Source organism: Eutrigla gurnardus, assembly GCF_963514095.1.
Source record: "Eutrigla gurnardus genome assembly, chromosome: 5".
In the NCBI taxonomy this organism is placed as follows: Eukaryota; Metazoa; Chordata; class Actinopteri; order Perciformes; family Triglidae; genus Eutrigla; species Eutrigla gurnardus.
In genome coordinates, this window is record NC_139919.1 from 24,264,657 (window position 1) to 24,284,460 (window position 19,804).

The following is a 19,804-nucleotide window of genomic DNA, read 5'->3' on the forward strand; positions in this document are numbered from 1 at the left end:
TGGGCCGCCAAGGACGGCAACGGCGAGATGATCCGCACGCTGGTGGACATCTCCAGGAACAGAGGCGCGTTCGTCGACGTCAACAGCAAGGCGCACGGGGGCTACACGCCGCTGCACGTCGCGGCCATGCACGGCCACAGTGACGTCATGGTTTCGCTCGTGCAAAGGTACGGAGCCAATGTGAATGAGAGAGATTATGACGGCAAGAAGGCCTTCCACTACCTGGGCGAAGGTGTGTCGCCGGAGGTCAGAGCGCTGATGGGAGGCCAGAGCAGGAGCAGGGAGAAGGCCGAGGACGAGGACTACAGAGAGCACCCAAAGGGCTTCAACACCATCAGTAAGCTGTTCCAGCCTCACATGGGGAAGAAGCAGAAGACCACTAATAAGTTTGCTCACGACTGGTGAGAATCACACGGATCACATAAGGAGCTTCAGCTGCAGCTCTCTCGATATTAAACCAGCGACAGAGAAAGTCTTATATTGTGTATTATGTTGATATAAAACAAGGTAAACCTTCATTTATCCTTTAGATCACTTAAAGTCTATAACTGAATTCCAGATGTGTAGTCTATCAGTGTAGCTCCCTTGTACAGTGTATCACTGCTGGATGTATTATTTATGAATGGTTTTCATAATTGAATTCCCTTTACTTTCATTCCATGTATTAACAACGACGTTACTTTGAACTAATTTATTTTTCTTACTAACACAAACAATCGGTGATATTAACTTAATTTTGCATCACTTATTGTGTAATACATCTGTAGACCTCTTGATTTGTGACTAAGTTTGAGGAAATGTGAAAACAGACGATGTTTTACGATATTCTGATCATCAAAATTAAAGTTATCCTCAAACTGGGTGACGAGAAAACATTGGTTACTTGTTGAAATATTTGACAAAAGCCAATTCTTCAGTTCAGTAAAAGTAAAGGGGACGTGTGTGGGGGCCAGTTATGCAAAGCAGGCCACCAGACTGGGTGATGGAATGTCTCCTTTATCAATCTCTTTGTGAACTTCAGCTGTAATGAATGAGAAAGGTCCCCTATTATCGTGGGACGACATGACCCAAATATCACATAGTAATTAATCATTGAAGTAATGATTAGAGAAAAAAAGGCAAAGATTAAGTTAGTATAGGTTTCATTTAAATGGTAAAGAAATAAACCTTAAGTGGAAGACAACCTGGCATTCTCCCAGATCTGGCATGCTCGAAAACAGAAACCTGCATTTTTTTATTTATTTTTTTGTGCCCTGTGTCCTTAACTGACCCAGAGAAACACAATTCCAGACGACATGAAAAGAGTGGGAGCTCATACAATAAAGTCATGAGCAAAACCGCCAGAACAATGTCCTTTGTCTTGTTACCTGGAAAAGAAGCTGCTTGCATAATGATCCCGGCAAAAACAATTCAGCATAGGACACATTATGTGTTACATCCCACCTCAAAACTTTCCTTTGCAGGGCAACTGAAATATCCTAAAAGGAAATCTACCACATGCTTCCCATGTCGCTTCTTTAATAGTTCAGCTCAAGATCAAAGGTGGCTCAACAATACTGTGGAATGGTGTCGGCCTTGTATCATTTCCTGTCAGCCCGAAATGGAAAAGTATATAACTCTTTGGTAAACTTAAAGCTACTTCAAAACAGTATAATACACAGATAAGTATACCTTATAGTATTAGTTTACAGTTACAAGCTATGTTTTAAGCCCAGCTACTGGTCCCTAGAGGCCACAATTACCCTGAAAGTGCTGGCACAAACAGTGTAATTTTTTTGGTGCTAAACTTAAATTTGTCCTGTGGATGGTACATCAGAAAGAAACCCCTACACAAAGAAACTGGTTCATGCCCCGACATCTTATCAAAGGTATTATCCAACACTTGCCTGACAACCACTGAACAAAAAGCTGCACGTTGACAGCGTGATAATGGGAGTGTTTTAAAAGAAAGTGACGCAGCAAAGTCAAACACAAACTATTTATCTGTGGCCACCGCAGGAGGCCGATTATAGTGATTCCCACCACAGAACATTTATTTGCCTACTCGGTTTATTGTACCATCTTGTTTGACTTGTTTTTCAAGAGTTAAGATTATGGGCGATGTTGTCTCTTATTTGCTCTTCATATTTCAGGCCAGTAGAGGGCAGGGATTCCTAATTTTATCACTCACGTTTATTAAAGGTCACTGGAGTTATGCAAACATGATTGTAACAATAGGATAAGAAGACTTATAATGGTAATTAAAACTTGACCATGTTGATATGTTAAACATGTTATACGCTTGCAAAGTACAAACGTTTACATACTATACAGTTTAAGTTATATAATGTGCCATATCAGCTTGACAAAACGGGTTAGTTTTATATCTGCAGAAATTGGAAAATAAGAACCACCCAATGATAGGAATGTATTAGTAAGAATATTTTCCAGCTGATATTACATTTAATGAATGTACATAAAATAATCAAATTGGTTAACTGAAACAAACACTGCATTAACATCAGACAAGCCTCAAATATTAAATTATTAATTGTAGTTTTTAGAGATCATGTATCTGGACAACATTGATTCAAATTATAGCATGAGTTGTTCCTGTGCTCTACTAACCAAGTTGAAAACTGGCGCACACACATACCTCTGCACATAAAAACAAAACCTCTAAGCTAAAGTAGTTTGTATATCTGTAAATAAAGGAATGACTGATGAAAAACTACATTAAAGCATATTCATATTTGATACAGTGGTATTCATCAACGCTTCGATATGCTATTTGTTGTCTGCCCTCTAGCGGTCAGCAGCTGTAAAGTCGCTAAAGTAGCTTTATTTTGTCATATTTCAGCAGTGAGTTGAGAACTATAACGTTATTGTTACCTGCTCGTCAGCCATTCTTGCACCACATCTGGTCGTAAATCATTGGCCCTATGAACAATAATATTCCATTATTAATACATGTCTTTTTTTCCCACAAACTGTAAAAATGACACATTAGCAACATTAGCTGGCAGAGTTGGCCGAAGCTAGTCAGCCACTTAGCTAGCGGTTACCGTTACTAGTTACAGGTTTACATTAGCAAACGTTAGTTGACATTAGCATTAGCATTAGCACATATTACCTTGCTTCTGGGGATTGCGTGCCTCAAACAGTAATTAATAATAACCTGGCTACGCTTGTTAGCCATTATATCAGTAACGTCACATTTCATATTAAACATATTAGCGTTAACGTGAACGTTACTTTGTTAGCTAACAAACGTTAGCGGCTATACGTAGGTCACCATTGTTACATTTCTCTACAGCTTCAAAACGTTTATATGTTAAATTAGCTTATCGGGAGTATTTAATAGCAAACAAAACGAGTGCTATTATTAAGTAAAATATATCTTCAGCAGGTTAATATTAAACGGTGTTTCTCCAGATTCAACCGGACGTTGCGAGGTTATGTCTTCAAAATAAAAGCTTAAAATAAAATCTTAATTGGCATGGTTTGTTTTGTTACATTTCCATATCTGATGAGAATCATGGAATCTGGATAGGCTTCAGCATTTATTTTTTTTAATTAAATATAATTATCATTTAAAACTAGCCTCTCGCTAATTCCGCCATCATGGCTGACACCGAACAAGTCAAGAGTTCTGTCTCTATAGCTGAAAAAGTGATGGAGTTGATTGGCAACACCTGTGCGTGTTGATCAGCACGTGTTCGTCGTCCGGCCCTGTTTACCTGGAGCTCTCAGCGGAGAGTCTCTCTTAAGTTTTGCGTGGGCTCGTTATTTACAATGGAAAAACTTACGCTGATGTCAGCTGTTTTTCGTATTTTTCGCACGAGTGTTTTCCTGCTGCTGGTCATCTGCAGCTGCCCGCTGGTTAGATCTTCTCCGCCCGGCTCCAACGCGCTGCACGACCTGGGTGACCCCTCCTACCCTTACGGCAGTATCTTCTCCCCGCTGCTCAAGGCCCTGTCCGAGCACGGAGGGTCGAGGTGGAACCCGGGACTGGAGAAGAAGCTGAAACCCGAGCACAGGTACATGAAATATCTGGCGGAGGTTTACAAGAAGTCCTCCAGGGTGCAGAGGAGTCTGGACGGGAATAAAATCTACAACACAGTCCGACTGATCAAGCCACAAGATGAATGTCTTGCACAAAGTCATAAAGGTGAGTGAAACGAGCTGAGTTATTAAATATGAAAAATTAAACTATGTAACAAACTAGGTCAAAAAGTCCCTTTTTTAAATGTATAGTGGAGTCCAAAACTGTAACTGCTCAAGGGTCCAATACCTCCAGATTCTCTGTGCTTTTAAATTGTTTGGTCATGTCATTAAGTGCATATTTGTTAGGTGAATTGCACCATTTAAAAGGGTCCTGCATTATTTATTACATAGCTCTATATCGAAATAGATTTCCCACCACTTGACACCCAAAAAGCTTGGAGAAAGGTATCATTACCCCAGTACTTCCAATCAATCTGTGATAGTCTGCTATTTTTGCAGTACCTAAACTTGGGGGGGCTACTGTGGTGGAATGGCTGGCACAGCAACAGTTTTCATATCGTCATTAGTGGGGCTCATAATTACACTTTACAGCTGTCAAAGCCAAAACTTGCTGCATCCCTTTAAACTGGGTCATGGTGAAAAGGGTCAGTGACATTGTGCAACAGGCATGCGGACATGTTTGTTCCGGATAATTAGTTTTTAGTGTAATCATGGATGCATGGACATTTGTGAGACTGACGTGTTATGTTTTTCTCTTATCCTCCTTCAGAGAGTTTTATGCAGGATCTTTCCTACAGCGTTGATCAAGTAAGAAGAAAAGAACAGCTTCTGAAGTCGTCCCTGCTGTACAATTTCGACCATGCAGCGCCTATCAACTCTGTATGCCACCTCAGTCTCAAGGAGCAGGAGCACTCGTATCAGTGTCCGCTGTGTTCTGGGGTCCACCATGCTGTGAACTTCACCGTCGGCACAATCAGGAACAGGAGGAACTGGGTGGAGGTTGACGTCACCATGTATCTCCAGCCTCTCTTAAAGTTTCAGAAGAAGAACTTGCACCTGCTCATCAACGTCACCTGCCCAGAGGAACAGAGAGCGAGCGGTTATGGGCGCAAAGGCCCGCTGAAGCTTGCCCTGAGGTCCCCTCTTCTGATTCTGTATCTCAATGACACCAGCAAAATAGCCCATCAGAAGTTTCTGTTCAGTGCCAGAGCGGGTCAATGGCCAGCGTCGGCTGCAAACACGTTTCACAAGCAGATGGTTTTCAAGCCGGTGCAGAAGATCGGGCAAAAGAGGAGATGGAAGAGGGAATCTCTGAAGAGCAAACGGGGCGATAAAAGTCTGGATATCCACCTGCCGGAGCTTCTTCCGAGCTCTGAGTTCCAGACGAGCAACTGTGCCTTGTATGATTTCAGAGTGCGGTTCAGCCAGCTCAAACTGGACCACTGGATTGTTTTTCCACCAAAGTACAACCCCAGGTACTGCAGAGGCATCTGTCCGAGGACCGTGGGCTTCATCTACGGATCCCCTGTCCACACCATGGTCCAAAACATCATCTATGAGAAGCTGGACTCCTCCGTGCCCCGGCCCTCGTGCATTCCTTCCCATTACAGTCCCCTGAGCGTCATGATCTTTGAGGAGGACGGCTCCTATGTCTACAAGGAGTTTGAAGACATGGTTGCCACTAGGTGTACATGTCGCTAAGCTCACTACCAACTTGTCTGTTCTTTTTTTTTTTTCCCCTTATAGAATAGAACATCAGTGCTAACCTCCTCAACAGTCATCACAGGTGGACTTTATCCAAGTTTTGGATATTCTGACAAGGCTCAGTGATATCATGAATTTATAAAATCGTTGTGCATGAAGTTTGATCTGGAGCAGGTATGTTTACTTAAACAAAAAGTATTTTATCCCAGGGAAAAATGTGGAAGTTTGACATTAATTTCCTTTTTGTTGAGGCATGACAAGAAAGGCTGCCAGTGCATCCTATTCTTCAACTTACTGTTTGCAACATAGTATTGAATCTGACACACTTGAAGAAGAAAAATAAGTGCTGTATGATTTTTGTATATTATTTTAAGTTATATTTTTGTTAACTTATTTTGGGTGGGTGGTCTGTCATTATTCTTTAATTTAACACATTTGCCAAGTTTTAAGTAGCCCTGTTCTGGACAAAAAGATGAAAAAACAGTCACAAACTCTTATCAAACCTTTTAGATATAATTTTATTCCTGGGGATTTGAGACAGCTGTCTGAATGGCAGCTGACTTCATAATGTCCAGAATGAAAATTGTCAAGGGTTCAGTGTGTATTTATTACTTCTGGTGACTGCTTAGGTATGAATTGCGAGCATACTTATGAATTTGTACTGGTTGAATGTGACTAAATGCATGTCATGTCTATTTATGCAAATTGAATGAATTCACTGTGTGTCTGTGCTCAGTTTTGGGATTTCCAATAGTGAAAATATGTAGACAAAAAGTTGGAAAAAAGAAACATAACATGCATAAATGTTGTCTGCATGCAGCTGGCTGTACATTTTGGGGAGAATATTTATGCACTAAAACACACTAAAGATTTTTGATTGTTGCAATGAAGTTTGTTCTGTCCTGAGTGTTGAGTCTAACTGGTCCTTCCTAATGCACGTTATTACATCAAGTGAGTACATCTTTAAAACGAGTATCTGTACTCCGGTTTGTTGCTTTAGTTTAAATGCATTTGATGGGAAATATTTTTTTCAGTTGGCATTGCAAAAGAAACGTTCTTCAGGAACACTTTATACTTTGAGTACATTTCAGAGCATGTACTTTTTCACTTATACTTATTTTTTATAGTATTTTTTAACACAAGTATCTGTACTTCTTATTGAGTATACAATGTCTGTCATTTGGACACCTGCAAGTTGGTGGTGGAGCCAGAAGAAAGAGTTGATTCGTCCCATCATCTTTAGCGTGAACAAACTCCGCTCCGCTAGGTGGCAGTAGCGCCCTCAGTATTAACAACCAAGCGGTGTTGAAATAAAACGGAAGGACACCGGAACTTCACAAGGGAATAATAGCATTTAGCAACAGCAAGGTAAGCTTCAATGTCACGATTTAAACGGCGTAGGCTCTCTGCCATTTTCTTTTAACACCTAAATATGGGAGATACGTCTGCTTTATTTGTAGTAGGGTAACTTAAGTTTAGGCCTATTTCGTTTAAACGACCACGATATTGTATGAGTCAAGAGAACGTTTCAAGGACCTTAGCAGCTAACGTTAGCCTACTGGAGCTCGTTGACCAGCTAGTTGGCTGGCACTGTGCTCTATACAGCTCGTTTAGCGTATTTGTTTGTGGTTTTATAAACATGTCATTAATCTCACAAGCAAGACATTAAGAAACAATAGTGATTAGTACAACACACTCTAATACAGTGTCCGTCAGTCATAGCAATGATAACTACTGCCAGTTAACCCTAAATACCATTATTTAAAAAAAGAAAGAAAGTCATACTTAGATTCCGTGGTAACGTTAGATATTTTAGTTTATTGCTAAATTATTCTGTTTGAAAACTGACCCATTTGTATATTTTAAATGTGTTTAAGTAGCCTTAATAGTTCAGCTGGAAATGCAGTGTTTTTTAATACATTTACATTACATTTTCCAACTACTTTGGAACTATTTGGACTATTATTATAAGTGCAAATATTTTGTATGCTTGTGGCTGGCTGTTTTATTTGATAAATTTACCTTTTAAGTGTCATTCTCATTTCAGATCAGATCTCTGGTAAACATGGGCCGCCACTTCGGAGACTTGGCCAAGATCAGGCATATAGTCACATACAGTCTGTCCCCCTTTGAGCAGAGGGCTTTCCCCAACTACTTCTCCAAGGGAATCCCAAATGTGTGGAGACGGTTCACAAGCTCTTTCTTCAAAGTTGCCCCACGTGAGTTTTTACATTTCTAGTAGATCATACACTTCAGTATTGTTTGTTGAAATCGTTTACACTATCCCATGATATCAACAAGAAAACTTTATTATCATAAATAATAAGAACATGAGCATTTTTGTTTTCAGGTAGGAGTGGGTGATGTGAATAAAATATATCATATTCATATAAAAATCATGTCTATTTACTACTGTAAGTGCCTGGGAGTTAGGCTGGGGCGGAAGTCATAATTGGCCTGTTACCTGCTTTGACCCCCAGCTTGTGCTGTGTTTCTTCATGTAGATATGTGTTAAATCTGTGCAGTTATTCTTATTTCATGATCTCTGCAGGTATTTCATGATTTAGCAAATATCGTGATGGGACTAATTTGTTTTCTAATCTTGCTTTTGCAGCCATGACCCTCATGTACCTGACATACACCTGGGGCAACAATGTCCATGAGCAGGGCAAGAGAAAGGTTGCAGCTGACTTTGAGAATGATGAATGAACGACTGCCACCTTTCCGAAGGATCCCTGTTATTAATTCCAACTGTATGTTTCGCCAGTAAAGAATAAAATATTTATGTGAAATTTTGTGATTGCATTAATGTTCATTTAATGTGGCTTTTACATTTAGTGCTGAAGTGATTCGTCAATCAACAGAAAATTAAGGGGCCTAGAGTTTTGATAGTATGCTGAGTAATTTATCAAGCTAGGAGCCAATGATCTTAAACATCTGCTTGTCTATTTCTGAATGTTGTTGGACTGTGGGTGGAACACAAAATATGAATCAATCACTCACACATGATTGGTTTGAATTTGGTTTTGGTACAGCATGGTGAGTAAGCTCATTACAGCAGTGATGGAATATAAAAAAATAGATATCAATATCACATTAGACACATGAATAACACAACAGACATTATTCACATATAATCACAGGATGAGACTATTTACAGGGTAATGCAAAAGTTTTTAAATGAAGTACATATGCCATGGATAATGAGAAGTCTTCGTGTTGCAGTGGGGAGAAAAAAAACGTTCTGAAACGGGATTAATTGGTAGGCAGGGATCCATAGCGCCTCCTAGAGGGCATCTGCTAGAAGAGAAGAGATGGTAGGCAGTGATGAGAGGGATTTTGTTGGATCTTTCAGTTGAGCGTCTGCTGGTGAGGTAGTCAATAATCTAGGATGATTTTGAAGATGATACCACCATCGAAGAGAGTGGTATTGGCATGTTTTGAAAACTATTTTCTGACGTCAAAGACTAAAAATAATGGACAGATGAAACAATACGAAATAATTGCATAAATGGAGGTGAGTTTTGGTAATGATAGTCAATTTAAATGCTGAAATGATTCATTGAGAGTGTCACGTCTCATTAAACAAATCACGTTTAAGACTTGTGTAAAGGAAGTGATACGCATTTGCATTAATCGTATAATTGTAGTGGGTAGAGCTTTATGTTAAAGTGTGCCATTGGAAGTTGGTTGGAGCATTAGTAGGTGACTAGCAGATGTAAATCATTATAAAGGTTATGGTAAAGTAAGCTTTATGTGTACATATACAGAGCTAAAGCCGCTGTAAGTTTCCTTGCCCTTAGGGGGCGCATGAAAACAGCGGCGTGTGTTCCGCAGTCGGACCCTATTGGTCGGTGGGACAGAGAAAATTCCTGAACGCTCTCACGCTCAGCCGGCTCACCGCATGCTGCTACCCAGCTTCATGGAAGAAGAACAAGGGTGTATCACCGTCCGCTGACTGGAACCCAACCGTAGCTGTCGTTGTCACTTTTTAGCACCGACTTGTATTTCCGTTCTTCCTTTTAATCACAGTACTCTATCCTGCTCAGTTAGTTAGCCAAGATGTCAGTTGTCGGGTTTGACGTCGGTTTCTTGAACTGCTATGTAGCGGTAGCCAGAGCCGGGGGGATAGAAACAGTCGCTAACGAATACAGCGACCGATGTACGCCGTAAGTACTATTTGGTACATTATCGTGTGTGATTTGTTGTGTGTGTGTATCTGGCCCGGTAGCAGGTGCGGGATGTGGACCATTACACTTTTGTTCCATCACAATGGATAACGCTAACACCGCTAGCTTCATCCACTGCATAGCTAGTTAGCGTGCTAACGGATTTCACAACCGGAAGCGGCACGTGAGAGCTAAAGCTAATGCTAAACCGAACCATTGTAAAAAAATGAGAGAAATTAAATCCCGTTATGACTTCACATGGCGAAATTCCTCTTGTGGTGTTTAAATGCAGTGATGTTATCGCGGTAAAGACAACGATGGACCTCGTTAGTCCGGCGATGTTTTATTTTTTTTTACCGCAGGCATGAATGAGCGCATGATGGGAGGAGGCCGTGTCGCGGCTGTCAAACGGCTTTATCAATCCATTGTACCTCGTTTTCAGACCCATCATCCGTGGAATAAACCGATAAAGCAGTTTAACAAAATATGATTGCAAACATGAACTATTTTATTACGTGAACTCGCTATTATAATACATTTTTTGAATTACCGGCTAAAGCAAACCCATACGAAGCTGCATCATTGTACACCATGTCGTAGGAAATATAACGGGACTGTGTTTTCTGTTTCCAGAGCATGCGTTTCTTTTGGACCCCGGAATCGAGCCATCGGTGCTGCTGCTAAAAGCCAAGTATGTTTACATGGGGAAACACACTGGATACCTGATCACTGACCTGATACATGTGTTTTTCATAGCTAATCTTAAGTACAGCAAACATCAAATAAAGCAGCAACGTAGAGGAAGTTTTTGAGTCATGAATGCATAATTTGTGTAGGTGTGCTTATTTAATAGAGAGTTGTTTTTAATAGAAACATGTTTTTTTAACAGATCGTCACTAACTGCAAGAACACAGTCCAGGGGTTTAAGAGGTTTCATGGCAGGGCATTTTCGGATCCCTTTGTGCAACGCCTCAAAAACAGTCTGGTCTATGATATTGCACAAATGCCCACAGGAACAACTGGCATCAAGGTAAGGAAAGATTAAGGAGTTACAAGGAATAAATGTTTAGTAAATGCACCGGATCTACTTACAAATTATCCTTGTGGAATTGAATTTGGACTCTAAAAGACCTGTAATGGTTCCAAACACTCCTCAGGCACTGTCAGTCTTTATTAAGTTGAGTTTCAAGTTCATGATGACTCATCAAGGCAGACATATTGAAGAGAGATTGATATTCTATGAAGAAGGTACACTGGAAGTAGACATGTTTCTACCACACCAACATATACGAAGAAAACACATTCACAATAACAACAAAATGTCTGTATATTAAATATAAAATAATAGATACAGTCCCATAAATAGGTACAATCATGTTTATTAAAGTGGTTTACAATATTCAGATCTGAATATTATGAGTCTGAAATACCAAATAATTTGTTTCTGTCCTGTGGTTTCGGTCTGGTGGTCATTGAGTCTTCAGACGGTTTTATGCCAACAAGCACTTAAAGCTTGTAGATGATCAACACTTTATTGCACCTGTGACTCGGCACACGTTCTTCTTGGAGTTGTGAAATGTCTGTGTCGTCAGAACCAAAGTTTGAAATGCAGCCTTGATGATACAGTGTAAACGTAGGTGGCAATGTTAAATTAACCGTGCATGTTTGGAAAAGGGAATTTTAATTCAACATTTTAATTTATTTATTTTATTTTAGCATAGGTTCATAATTATATCTTGATTGACCCATCACCGTTAAGTCACTTGCTCTACAGAACACCCGATTTGGAGAATCATCAGCAAATGTAATAACCTTCTCATGCCTGGCCATTTTTAAAGGTGATGTATATGGAGGAAGAGAAGGTGTTCAGCATTGAACAGGTCACTGCCATGCTGCTGACCAAGATGAAGGAGACTGCGGAGCAAGCACTCAAGAAGCCTGTGGCTGACTGCGTTGTGTCTGTAAGTGTTGCATATGCCTGCATGGTTGTTGATGTTTCCCTTGATGATGAGCAGAGGGGCAAATATGTAGTTCTTGGCAGCATAAAAAAAGCTTAAATGCTTGACCCACACAGGTGTTTTCACTTGTGTTGCCAGTTCACATCCGTCATGAGTATGGTGACATCATGTCATTTACAGCGTAGCTCCACCCAACGTTGGCGTGACCAATGTTCACACTGGTCAATTAATGAACTTCTGTTGTTACCAGGTTCCCTGCTACTACACCGATGCTGAGAGGAGATCAGTAGTAGATGCTGCACAGATTGCTGGTCTCAACTGCCTGAGGCTCATGAATGAGACAACTGCAGGTTTGTACCAGGTTATTTTGAGGCAGGTCATGGGCATGGACCTGCGTGTTCCTGATTGTTGACTGCAAAATGCACACTTTGGTATTGATTTCAGTAGAAATCATTAATAATTCAACAATTTTCCTTTTCAGTTGCGTTGGCATATGGGATCTATAAACAGGATCTCCCTGCTCCTGAGGAGAAGCCCAGGAATGTTGTGTTTGTGGATCTCGGCCATTCTGGTTATCAAACATCAGTGTGTGCCTTTAACAAGGGCAAAGTCAAGGTGTGTAGCTAAATCAACATCATATTCATTAACAACCAGAGGCTTTGTTTAGTTTCTTCAACTGTCTCTTGGCTTATTTTCCTCGTCTCTCAGGTCCTTTCTACAGCTTGTGACCCAGAGTTGGGAGGAAGGGACTTTGATCAGGCATTGGTGAGCCACTTCTGTGAGGAATTTGGCAAGAAGTACAAGATTGATGCCAAGACAAAGCCCAGGGCTCTGGTCAGGCTTTACCAGGAGTGTGAAAAACTGAAGAGAGTGATGAGCGCCAATTCCTCTGACCTGCCACTTAACATTGAGTGCTTCATGAATGACATTGATGTCTCTGGAAAACTGAACAGGTAGACAAACAAGAAATAATTTGTTGCTTTTAGTATCCATGGTTCTTATCTGTTTAAAGCGTAATGTTTTCTCTTGCACAAGGGGTCAGTTTGAAGAGATGACTGTTGATATCCTTGCCCGAGTTGAGGCTCCACTGCAGCGTCTGCTGGAAACCACCAGTGAGTATCATTTTTCAGTTGTGATGCACTTTCATGATGTCTTTCAGTTAAAAAAACTTAATGTATGGATGTTTACATGCTAAAACTGTGTTTTTTGTTCTATAAGAACTGAAAAGGGAAGACATCTATGCAGTAGAGATTGTGGGAGGAGCTTCCAGGATCCCATCTGTCAAAGAGAAGATCAGCAAATTCTTTGGGAAGGAGTTGAACACCACACTGAATTCTGACGAAGCTGTAGCCAGAGGATGTGCCCTGCAGGTATACGACACTTTGGTTTTGAAGATGATCATCACCCCTCCCATTTCTCCCAAGAAAATTGTCACATCCGTGCTTAAATAAGCATCTATTGATGTGAAAGGAATGGGTTTGTGTGTTGTTTTTATCGTGACTGCAGCTCTCATTGAAACCCTGGTTGTGTCTCCACAGTGTGCTATCCTGTCACCTGCCTTCAAAGTGCGTGAATTCTCCATCACAGACGCTGTTAACTATCCCATCTCCTTGAAGTGGCATTCAGCTGCAGAGGAAGGTTTGAGGTAAAAAAAAAAAAATGAAATCCATAATTTACATTTTTTTCCCACGCTGTCCCTGGTGTTGATTATTGTGTATTAATTATGAAATATTCATCTGTTACAGTGACTGTGAGGTCTTTCCTTTGAACCACGCAGCACCTTTCTCCAAAGTGCTGTCCTTCTACCGGAAAGAGCCTTTTTCTTTGGAGGCCTACTACAATAGCCCTAATGAGCTACCCTACCCTGATCCTGCTATTGGTAAGCAGCGAAAGAGAACATGCTAAAGACTCCAAAACAAACTGTCCTGTTTCTGTTTAGCTTACATATATAAATGGAGGTCCAGTATCTATTTTTCTTTCTTAATATTTTGTATTACTCTTTTGTTTCTTTCCAGGCCAGTTCCAGATCCAGAAAGTGACCCCACAGGCATCCGGGGAGAGCTCCAAGGTGAAGGTCAAGGTTCGTGTGAACATCCATGGAATCTTCAGTGTGTCCAGCGCCTCACTGATTGAAGTTCAAAAGTCTGATGAGACTGAAGAACCCATGGAGACGGAGCAGGCCAACGATAAAGATGGAGAGGTACTTCAGCCACATAAAGTTCTGTGTTTTGTTTTACGTGTTAAATTGTCGTTTTACACAGAGAATCACATCCGTATGTGTACTCCTGTATACTTTTTGTTTTGAGACGAAGAATAAGAAGTCTGGTTTCCTCTGCAGAACAAGATGCAGACCGATCAGGACGAGCAGGTGGCTCAGGGAGACGGTCAGAAAGAAGCAGAAGAGAAGACCCCCCGTGAGAATGAGGAGATGGATGTAAGATGCTCCTCGTGTATTTAATTGGATTTAGAAATTTGGAATAAGATGAACAGCTAGGTCATTGGCGGTCTTGATTGATTTTGAATCTCATTGCTTATTCTCTTACCTTTTTAGACTACCGCAGAGGAGGCCAAAGGGGAGAAGAAGTCTGACCAGCCCCCACAAGCCAAAAAGCCCAAAGTCAAAACAAAAGTGATTGAGCTTCCAATTGAAAACAGTCCACAGTGGCAGCTAGCTGATGACATGCTCAACCTCTTTGTAGAAAATGAGGTAATTAAAACTTTCAGCCGTCGCATACACACATCACAGCAAATCCACCTACCTTTAAATCACTTGATCTATTCCAAAGTGTCTAACGGTTACGGTTGCTGTTCGGATTCCCCTTTAGGGTAAGATGATCATGCAGGACAAGCTGGAGAAGGAGAGGAATGATGCTAAGAATTATGTAGAGGAGTATGTGTACGAAATGAGGGACAAACTGCATGGGATGCTGGAGAAGTATGTCAGTGAAAGTGTGAGTATGACGTTCGCTCCCGACTCGATGTAGTCGATCAAAGTTACCATCTTTTTATAATCGCTGTACAATCGATTTGTCTTTCATTTACATGTTATGAATTTATCTTTCAGGACAGAGATGCCCTGTCGTTAAGGCTGGAGGATACTGAGAACTGGCTGTATGAAGATGGAGAGGACCAATCCAAACAAGTGTACATTGACAAACTGGCAGATTTAAAGGTAATTATTACTGTAGTATTGATCTGTTGTTTTGGTTGACGTTTGGTTTTCTTTAACTAACATGTATTATGTGTTTCCTAAAGAAACTTGGCCAGCCCATCCAGGAGAGGTATACAGAGGCTGAACAGAGACCTAAAGCGTTTGAGGAGTTGGGAAAACAAATCCAGCAGTACATGAAATTTGTGGAAGCATACAAAATGAAGGTAAATCTAAATGTGTTTTTTAAGAGACTGCTGACTTTATTACAAATAAAAGTAATGAGGCCTGCAGTGGTTACTATTTATTATAATGTCCCTTTTTTGATTTCCAGGAGGAGCAGTATGACCATTTGGATGAGGCAGATGTGAAGAAAGTAGACAAACAGGCCAGCGATGCAATGATGTGGATGAACAGCGCCATGAACCAGCAAAGCAAACAGACCTTGACGGTGGATCCTACCATCAAAGTAAAAGACATTCAAGGAAAAACAAGGGTGAGAGTCTACTCGATTTAGAACACAAACAAAAGTACTGAGAAAAGTTAATTTAATGCAAGACATTTCAAATTGAGAGTCAACCATCTACAAGGAAAACTATATTTATTTTACTAACATTACATGTTGTATCCTTTTGTGTAATTTTCCAGGAGCTGTTCTCCGCTTGTAACTTCATTGTGACCAAACCCAAGCCCAAGGTGGAGCTTCCCAAGGAGGATACTCCTGCAGAGCAGAACGGGCCTGTCAACGGACAGGAGAAGCCCCAGGAAGAAAATGCAGGCAAGGGAACGACTGACAAAGCGGGCAACCCCACCTCAGAAACCACAGACAACAAGCCTGAGATGGACCTTGATTAAAGCAACCCGACGCCCCTTAAATCGAAGCTGAACGGGAGCTGGTGTTTTCAGATTGAGATGCAGCCTGGTTGTATATCGGATCAGGTAAAGTGTTTTTTGGTAACTGCACTCCACAGTCAAAAGCAGGGCAGGGTGATTAACTGAGCCCAGCTCCTGGTGGTATCTCTGTCCGATGACATAGCATGCCCTCTCTTCTGGATGACATAAATCAAAAAGCCAGCCGCAATAAGCCTGTTTGACAATGAGCGCTGTACACATAATGGTAATTATTTCTGTTGTGTGCCCTGTACGTGTTCTGGTCTGTGTCACAATATGGTTTTAATAAAGTTATCAAAAATCCCTCGTACCATCTTCTTTACCTTGGTCGGTGATACCCAAACCTTTACAATGACATTGCTTCTGTCCTGCTGTCATTGAAGACACGGGTCATATTTTTGGAATTTGGAGGGTTTGGCATGAGCAGGTGTTTACATTACATGACTGAGCCTCATGTGTTTGGATCCATCATCTTAAAATGGTACTGCTTTTAGGCAAACGGCTAAAAATGGTACAGGTTTACAATTTTTTTTTATACTTTTCACAGCGATTAGACCAGCTTTATAATTGAAAAAACAAACAGGTGTGATAGCACTAATTTGTTGCATGTGGGGGATATTTATGTGTAAAATAAGCTGATAAAATAGGGAAGTTGAGTTTGAATCGATAAAGTGGTGCATGGATGAAGTATTTTTATAGGCCGTTAGTATCGCACTGGTTCACCAGTTGGTCAATGGGAGTTTTGCATTGGATTTTGGAATATTGCTAATAATCTTTGTGGCAAACAAACGTTTACAATACTTAGTTTTGTACAGTGAGATAATCTCCACAAACGAACATCAAAATGTATGATTTTTTGAAGCGTGAATGCCGTCGTAAAAAGCCGTAAAAACTACCGTTAGTTTACTCCGCGGTCACATGAGCGCTACCATAACAACGACCCGTTTAGCCGGTTGTCAGCAGCCGCCTTTTTAATTACACTTAAAAGCTTCGAAATTCACGGGATGTCTATCTGGTGACGTATGTGACATCGTTAAACAAAACGCTTCACTCTCTTAGCAGATATTTCAGGTATAACCAAAAACCCACTGACTCGGAGACGAGGGAACCGGAAGTGCAAAAACGCTTACTCATTTCCGAGGTTCAGGACCTGCACCCCTCGTGACGAGGTGTAACTGAAAATGTACGTTTTCCCTTCTGTGTCGCTTAGCAAACCACTGTTTATGATCTGCCACAAGCCGTATTTCGGTTAAAAACGGGGTTAAATATCATATATACGTAACTTGTGTACGTAACGTAAACATGCGACTGCAGTAATGTGATTTTTTTTTTAAGCTGCAACCCCTCGACAGAGCACTAGTCAAAGCGTCATGACTTCCTTCTTAATTCTTATTTTGAGCCGATGTTCAGTAAACATCACCTCCCCTCCGCGGTGGAAGCTCCGCGCTGCAGCTGAGACAACAGCAAGAATCACGTGATCCATCCGGGTCCTGTCTGCTGCTAGTAAAAAGCTGCAGATAATACACTCTCCAAGGTAAAGTCTATACAATAGTTATAATTTGTGTGTGGAAATGTATTTTACAATCCGCGATTTCGTCAAAACTTGACAGCTTGTAGAGCAACCCCTATGCATTCACAGTGAGCTCATTTTATTGTGATTGGAAAGATATCACTGCCTTTGTGGGTCTAAAGTCTGGTTGAGGTGTGATTTGAACGGAATCACTCCGAGGCTGAACTTCTTCAGACGAGCAACACGTTCCTCTTGTCTTGGTTTTTTTTTCTCAAAGACGATGAAGCTGATCATCCTCAATGACTACGACCAGGCAAGCGAGTGGGCTGCAAAGTACATCAGAAACAAGATTTTACTCTTCAAACCTGGTCCAGACAGATATTTCACACTGGGACTTCCCACAGGTGAGGAGGAGCTGGCAAATACTTGCATGTGTATATGTATTATAAATGAGTATTAAAAGTTTTATTCTTGCAGAAAGTTAAAATGCTATAAGCACTGTCTACATGATTTAGCTCGTCTCCTCCATGCAGAGTGTGAGTTTAAAATCAGAACAATACTATTTTGTGACACTACATGTTTTGCATGTAAACTCTAAATATGGTAAAAAGCCATCGCATTTAAATGGTGAGGTTAAAACACAACAATTTCCACTGCAACGTAAAAGGCGAGGAAAAGAAATGGAAAGACTTGAGTACTGAGACACAATAAAATGCCCACTCAGTACAGTACTTTTCCACTTTGATACTTTTGCTTTCCTATTGTAAGCTTTTGCCTGTCCTCAGGAAGCACTCCCCTGGGTTGTTACAAGAAACTCATACAGTACTACAAGGAGGGCCAAATCTCATTCCAGTATGTAAAAACGTTCAACATGGATGAATATGTAGGTAAGTCATCATTCTTTCTCCCTATATAAAAAATCATTGAGGACTGATTGAAAGCTGTGATAACAAAACGGTCATAAACTCCTGTGCAGGACTTCCCAGAGCTCACCCTGAGAGCTACCACTCCTTCATGTGGAATAACTTCTTCAAGCACATAGACATAAAAGCAGAGAACACCAACATCCTAGATGGTAATGCCGCCGACCTGCAAGCAGAGTGTGCGGCCTTTGAGGAAAAGATAACAGCTGCTGGGGGGATCGAGCTCTTTGTCGGAGGTCAATATACCGTTACCAACTACACATTTCATGTCTGTGCTCAAACCCTTTTCTGGTGTCAAGTTATTTTGCAGTCATTATTGAAGCGGTAGTCAAATTCAAACCACTCCTGCTGTACTGTCAGGTATTGGACCAGATGGCCACATCGCCTTCAATGAGCCAGGTTCAAGCCTGGTTTCCAGGACGAGGGTGAAGACCTTGGCCAAGGACACTATTATGGCCAATGCCAGATTCTTTGATGGGGATCTCTCGAAGGTGCCAACCATGTCACTGACTGTGGGAGTGGGCACAGTCATGGACGCAAAAGAGGTAATAAGCCTAGAAGATCATATATACTTGATGCACCAAAAACACCAGTTGCAAGTTATATAGTCCACAGATCACATTTTTACTTTCTTCTCAGGTCATGATTCTCATCACTGGAGGACACAAGGCATTCGCTTTGTACAAAGCTATCGAGGAAGGCGTGAATCACATGTGGACGGTGTCTGCTTTCCAGCAGCACCCTCAGACTGTATTTGTGTGCGATGAAGACGCCACCCTGGAACTGCGGGTTAAAACTGTGAAGTACTTCAAAGGTGAGCTTTAATTATAAAGCGAAAGCGCTTCTACATTTATTTTTTGATAAATCGCAACCCAGGTTGCATCAAGCAAAAGTCACAAAAAACGTGTTGATGCTTTCTCTTTCTTTAGGGATGATGCATGTTCACAACAAGCTGGTGGAGCCACTTTCCTCTGTGCCAAAATAGATCTGAGAAGATCGAACCTTGTGGATTCATGAGGCATTTTTTTTTGTTTTAAACTTAACACTCCTATGATTCCTTCATCTTCTGGTAGAGATGCTGACCATCAAGCGATGCTTGGAAGTGACCTCAACCAAATATTTTAGAAATAATCAGGTGCTGGTATTGCGCCGGCCATTCAGGTATCCATGTGATTGTTCATACAGCTTTATTTGTGTTTTGTTCTTTTTAATAAAGTGTCATTTTTCATCTTTGCATCTCTGCGACCGGAGGTAGTGCTGTGATATTCTGTGGGTTTCTCCTGTCATATGACAACATGGAACAACTAATGTGCAATTTCCAGATTTGATGCTGGAAGAAATGGCTTTTTAAACAAACAATTGGTATTATATTAATAAAAATAAACATAGGAGCACAGAGTACTTGATGCCAGTGTTGCCACAAGTTAAAATGTATGATGTATTAATTTGAGGTTCTTCCATTTTAATAGTTTAATAGTTAATAGAGTATTAGGATTTTTTACTTCTTTATAGGC

At 40.9% G+C, this 19,804-nt stretch overlaps 5 protein-coding genes across 5 annotated transcripts in view; all 5 read left to right on the forward strand.

Annotated features, from left to right (window-relative positions):
• sowahab (sosondowah ankyrin repeat domain family member Ab) overlaps positions 1–2,277 on the forward strand; it is a 3,451-nt gene extending 1,174 nt beyond the window's left edge. The window contains exon 1 of the mRNA XM_084009412.1: positions 1–2,277. This exon is cut by the window's left edge and continues 1,174 nt beyond it. Coding sequence (XP_083865538.1) covers positions 1–405 — 405 coding nt within the window. The 3' untranslated portion in view covers positions 406–2,277.
• Positions 2,278–3,774: 1,497 nt separating this feature from the next.
• gdf9 (growth differentiation factor 9) lies at positions 3,775–5,688 on the forward strand (the record flags this gene model as incomplete). The annotated part of the gene is made up of 2 exons (XM_084010585.1): positions 3,775–4,150; positions 4,757–5,688. The coding sequence occupies 2 exons, from the start codon at positions 3,775–3,777 to the stop codon at positions 5,686–5,688; spliced, it is 1,308 nt and encodes a 435-aa protein (XP_083866711.1).
• Positions 5,689–6,964: 1,276 nt separating this feature from the next.
• On the forward strand, positions 6,965–8,483 carry uqcrq (ubiquinol-cytochrome c reductase, complex III subunit VII). The gene is made up of 3 exons (XM_084010578.1): positions 6,965–7,059; positions 7,739–7,910; positions 8,306–8,483. The coding sequence occupies exons 2-3, from the start codon at positions 7,757–7,759 to the stop codon at positions 8,398–8,400; spliced, it is 249 nt and encodes an 82-aa protein (XP_083866704.1). The 5' UTR covers positions 6,965–7,059; positions 7,739–7,756; the 3' UTR covers positions 8,401–8,483.
• A 1,053-nt stretch (positions 8,484–9,536) lies between these two features.
• hspa4b (heat shock protein 4b) lies at positions 9,537–16,160 on the forward strand. Its single transcript, XM_084008981.1, has 19 exons — positions 9,537–9,860; positions 10,494–10,551; positions 10,750–10,890; positions 11,699–11,821; positions 12,069–12,168; positions 12,300–12,433; positions 12,527–12,771; positions 12,854–12,930; positions 13,037–13,188; positions 13,357–13,463; positions 13,564–13,697; positions 13,834–14,018; positions 14,157–14,252; positions 14,370–14,525; positions 14,644–14,769; positions 14,883–14,990; positions 15,074–15,193; positions 15,301–15,462; positions 15,615–16,160. The coding sequence occupies exons 1-19, from the start codon at positions 9,754–9,756 to the stop codon at positions 15,819–15,821; spliced, it is 2,538 nt and encodes an 845-aa protein (XP_083865107.1). The 5' UTR covers positions 9,537–9,753; the 3' UTR covers positions 15,822–16,160.
• A 1,103-nt stretch (positions 16,161–17,263) lies between these two features.
• On the forward strand, positions 17,264–19,526 carry gnpda1 (glucosamine-6-phosphate deaminase 1). The gene is made up of 7 exons (XM_084009819.1): positions 17,264–17,391; positions 17,644–17,771; positions 18,153–18,254; positions 18,344–18,526; positions 18,651–18,835; positions 18,930–19,104; positions 19,220–19,526. Exons 2-7 carry the CDS (start codon positions 17,648–17,650, stop codon positions 19,273–19,275), a joined length of 825 nt encoding a protein of 274 aa, XP_083865945.1. The 5' UTR covers positions 17,264–17,391; positions 17,644–17,647; the 3' UTR covers positions 19,276–19,526.
• The last annotated feature ends 278 nt before the right edge of the window (positions 19,527–19,804 follow it).

Excerpts from the sequence above, each read along its gene's own strand:
- uqcrq (XM_084010578.1), top strand. The coding sequence starts at position 7,757 with ATGGGCCGCCACTTCGGAGACTTGGCCAAGATCAGGCATATAGTCACA. Across the intron at positions 7,911-8,305 it reads TTTCTTCAAAGTTGCCCCAC|CCATGACCCTCATGTACCTG; the intron begins GTGAGTTTTTAC and ends TTGCTTTTGCAG.
- hspa4b (XM_084008981.1), top strand. The coding sequence starts at position 9,754 with ATGTCAGTTGTCGGGTTTGACGTCGGTTTCTTGAACTGCTATGTAGCG. Across the intron at positions 11,822-12,068 it reads TGGCTGACTGCGTTGTGTCT|GTTCCCTGCTACTACACCGA; the intron begins GTAAGTGTTGCA and ends TGTTGTTACCAG. Across the intron at positions 15,463-15,614 it reads ACATTCAAGGAAAAACAAGG|GAGCTGTTCTCCGCTTGTAA; the intron begins GTGAGAGTCTAC and ends GTAATTTTCCAG.
- gnpda1 (XM_084009819.1), top strand. The coding sequence starts at position 17,648 with ATGAAGCTGATCATCCTCAATGACTACGACCAGGCAAGCGAGTGGGCT. Across the intron at positions 17,772-18,152 it reads CACACTGGGACTTCCCACAG|GAAGCACTCCCCTGGGTTGT; the intron begins GTGAGGAGGAGC and ends GCCTGTCCTCAG. Across the intron at positions 18,836-18,929 it reads CAGTCATGGACGCAAAAGAG|GTCATGATTCTCATCACTGG; the intron begins GTAATAAGCCTA and ends CTTTCTTCTCAG.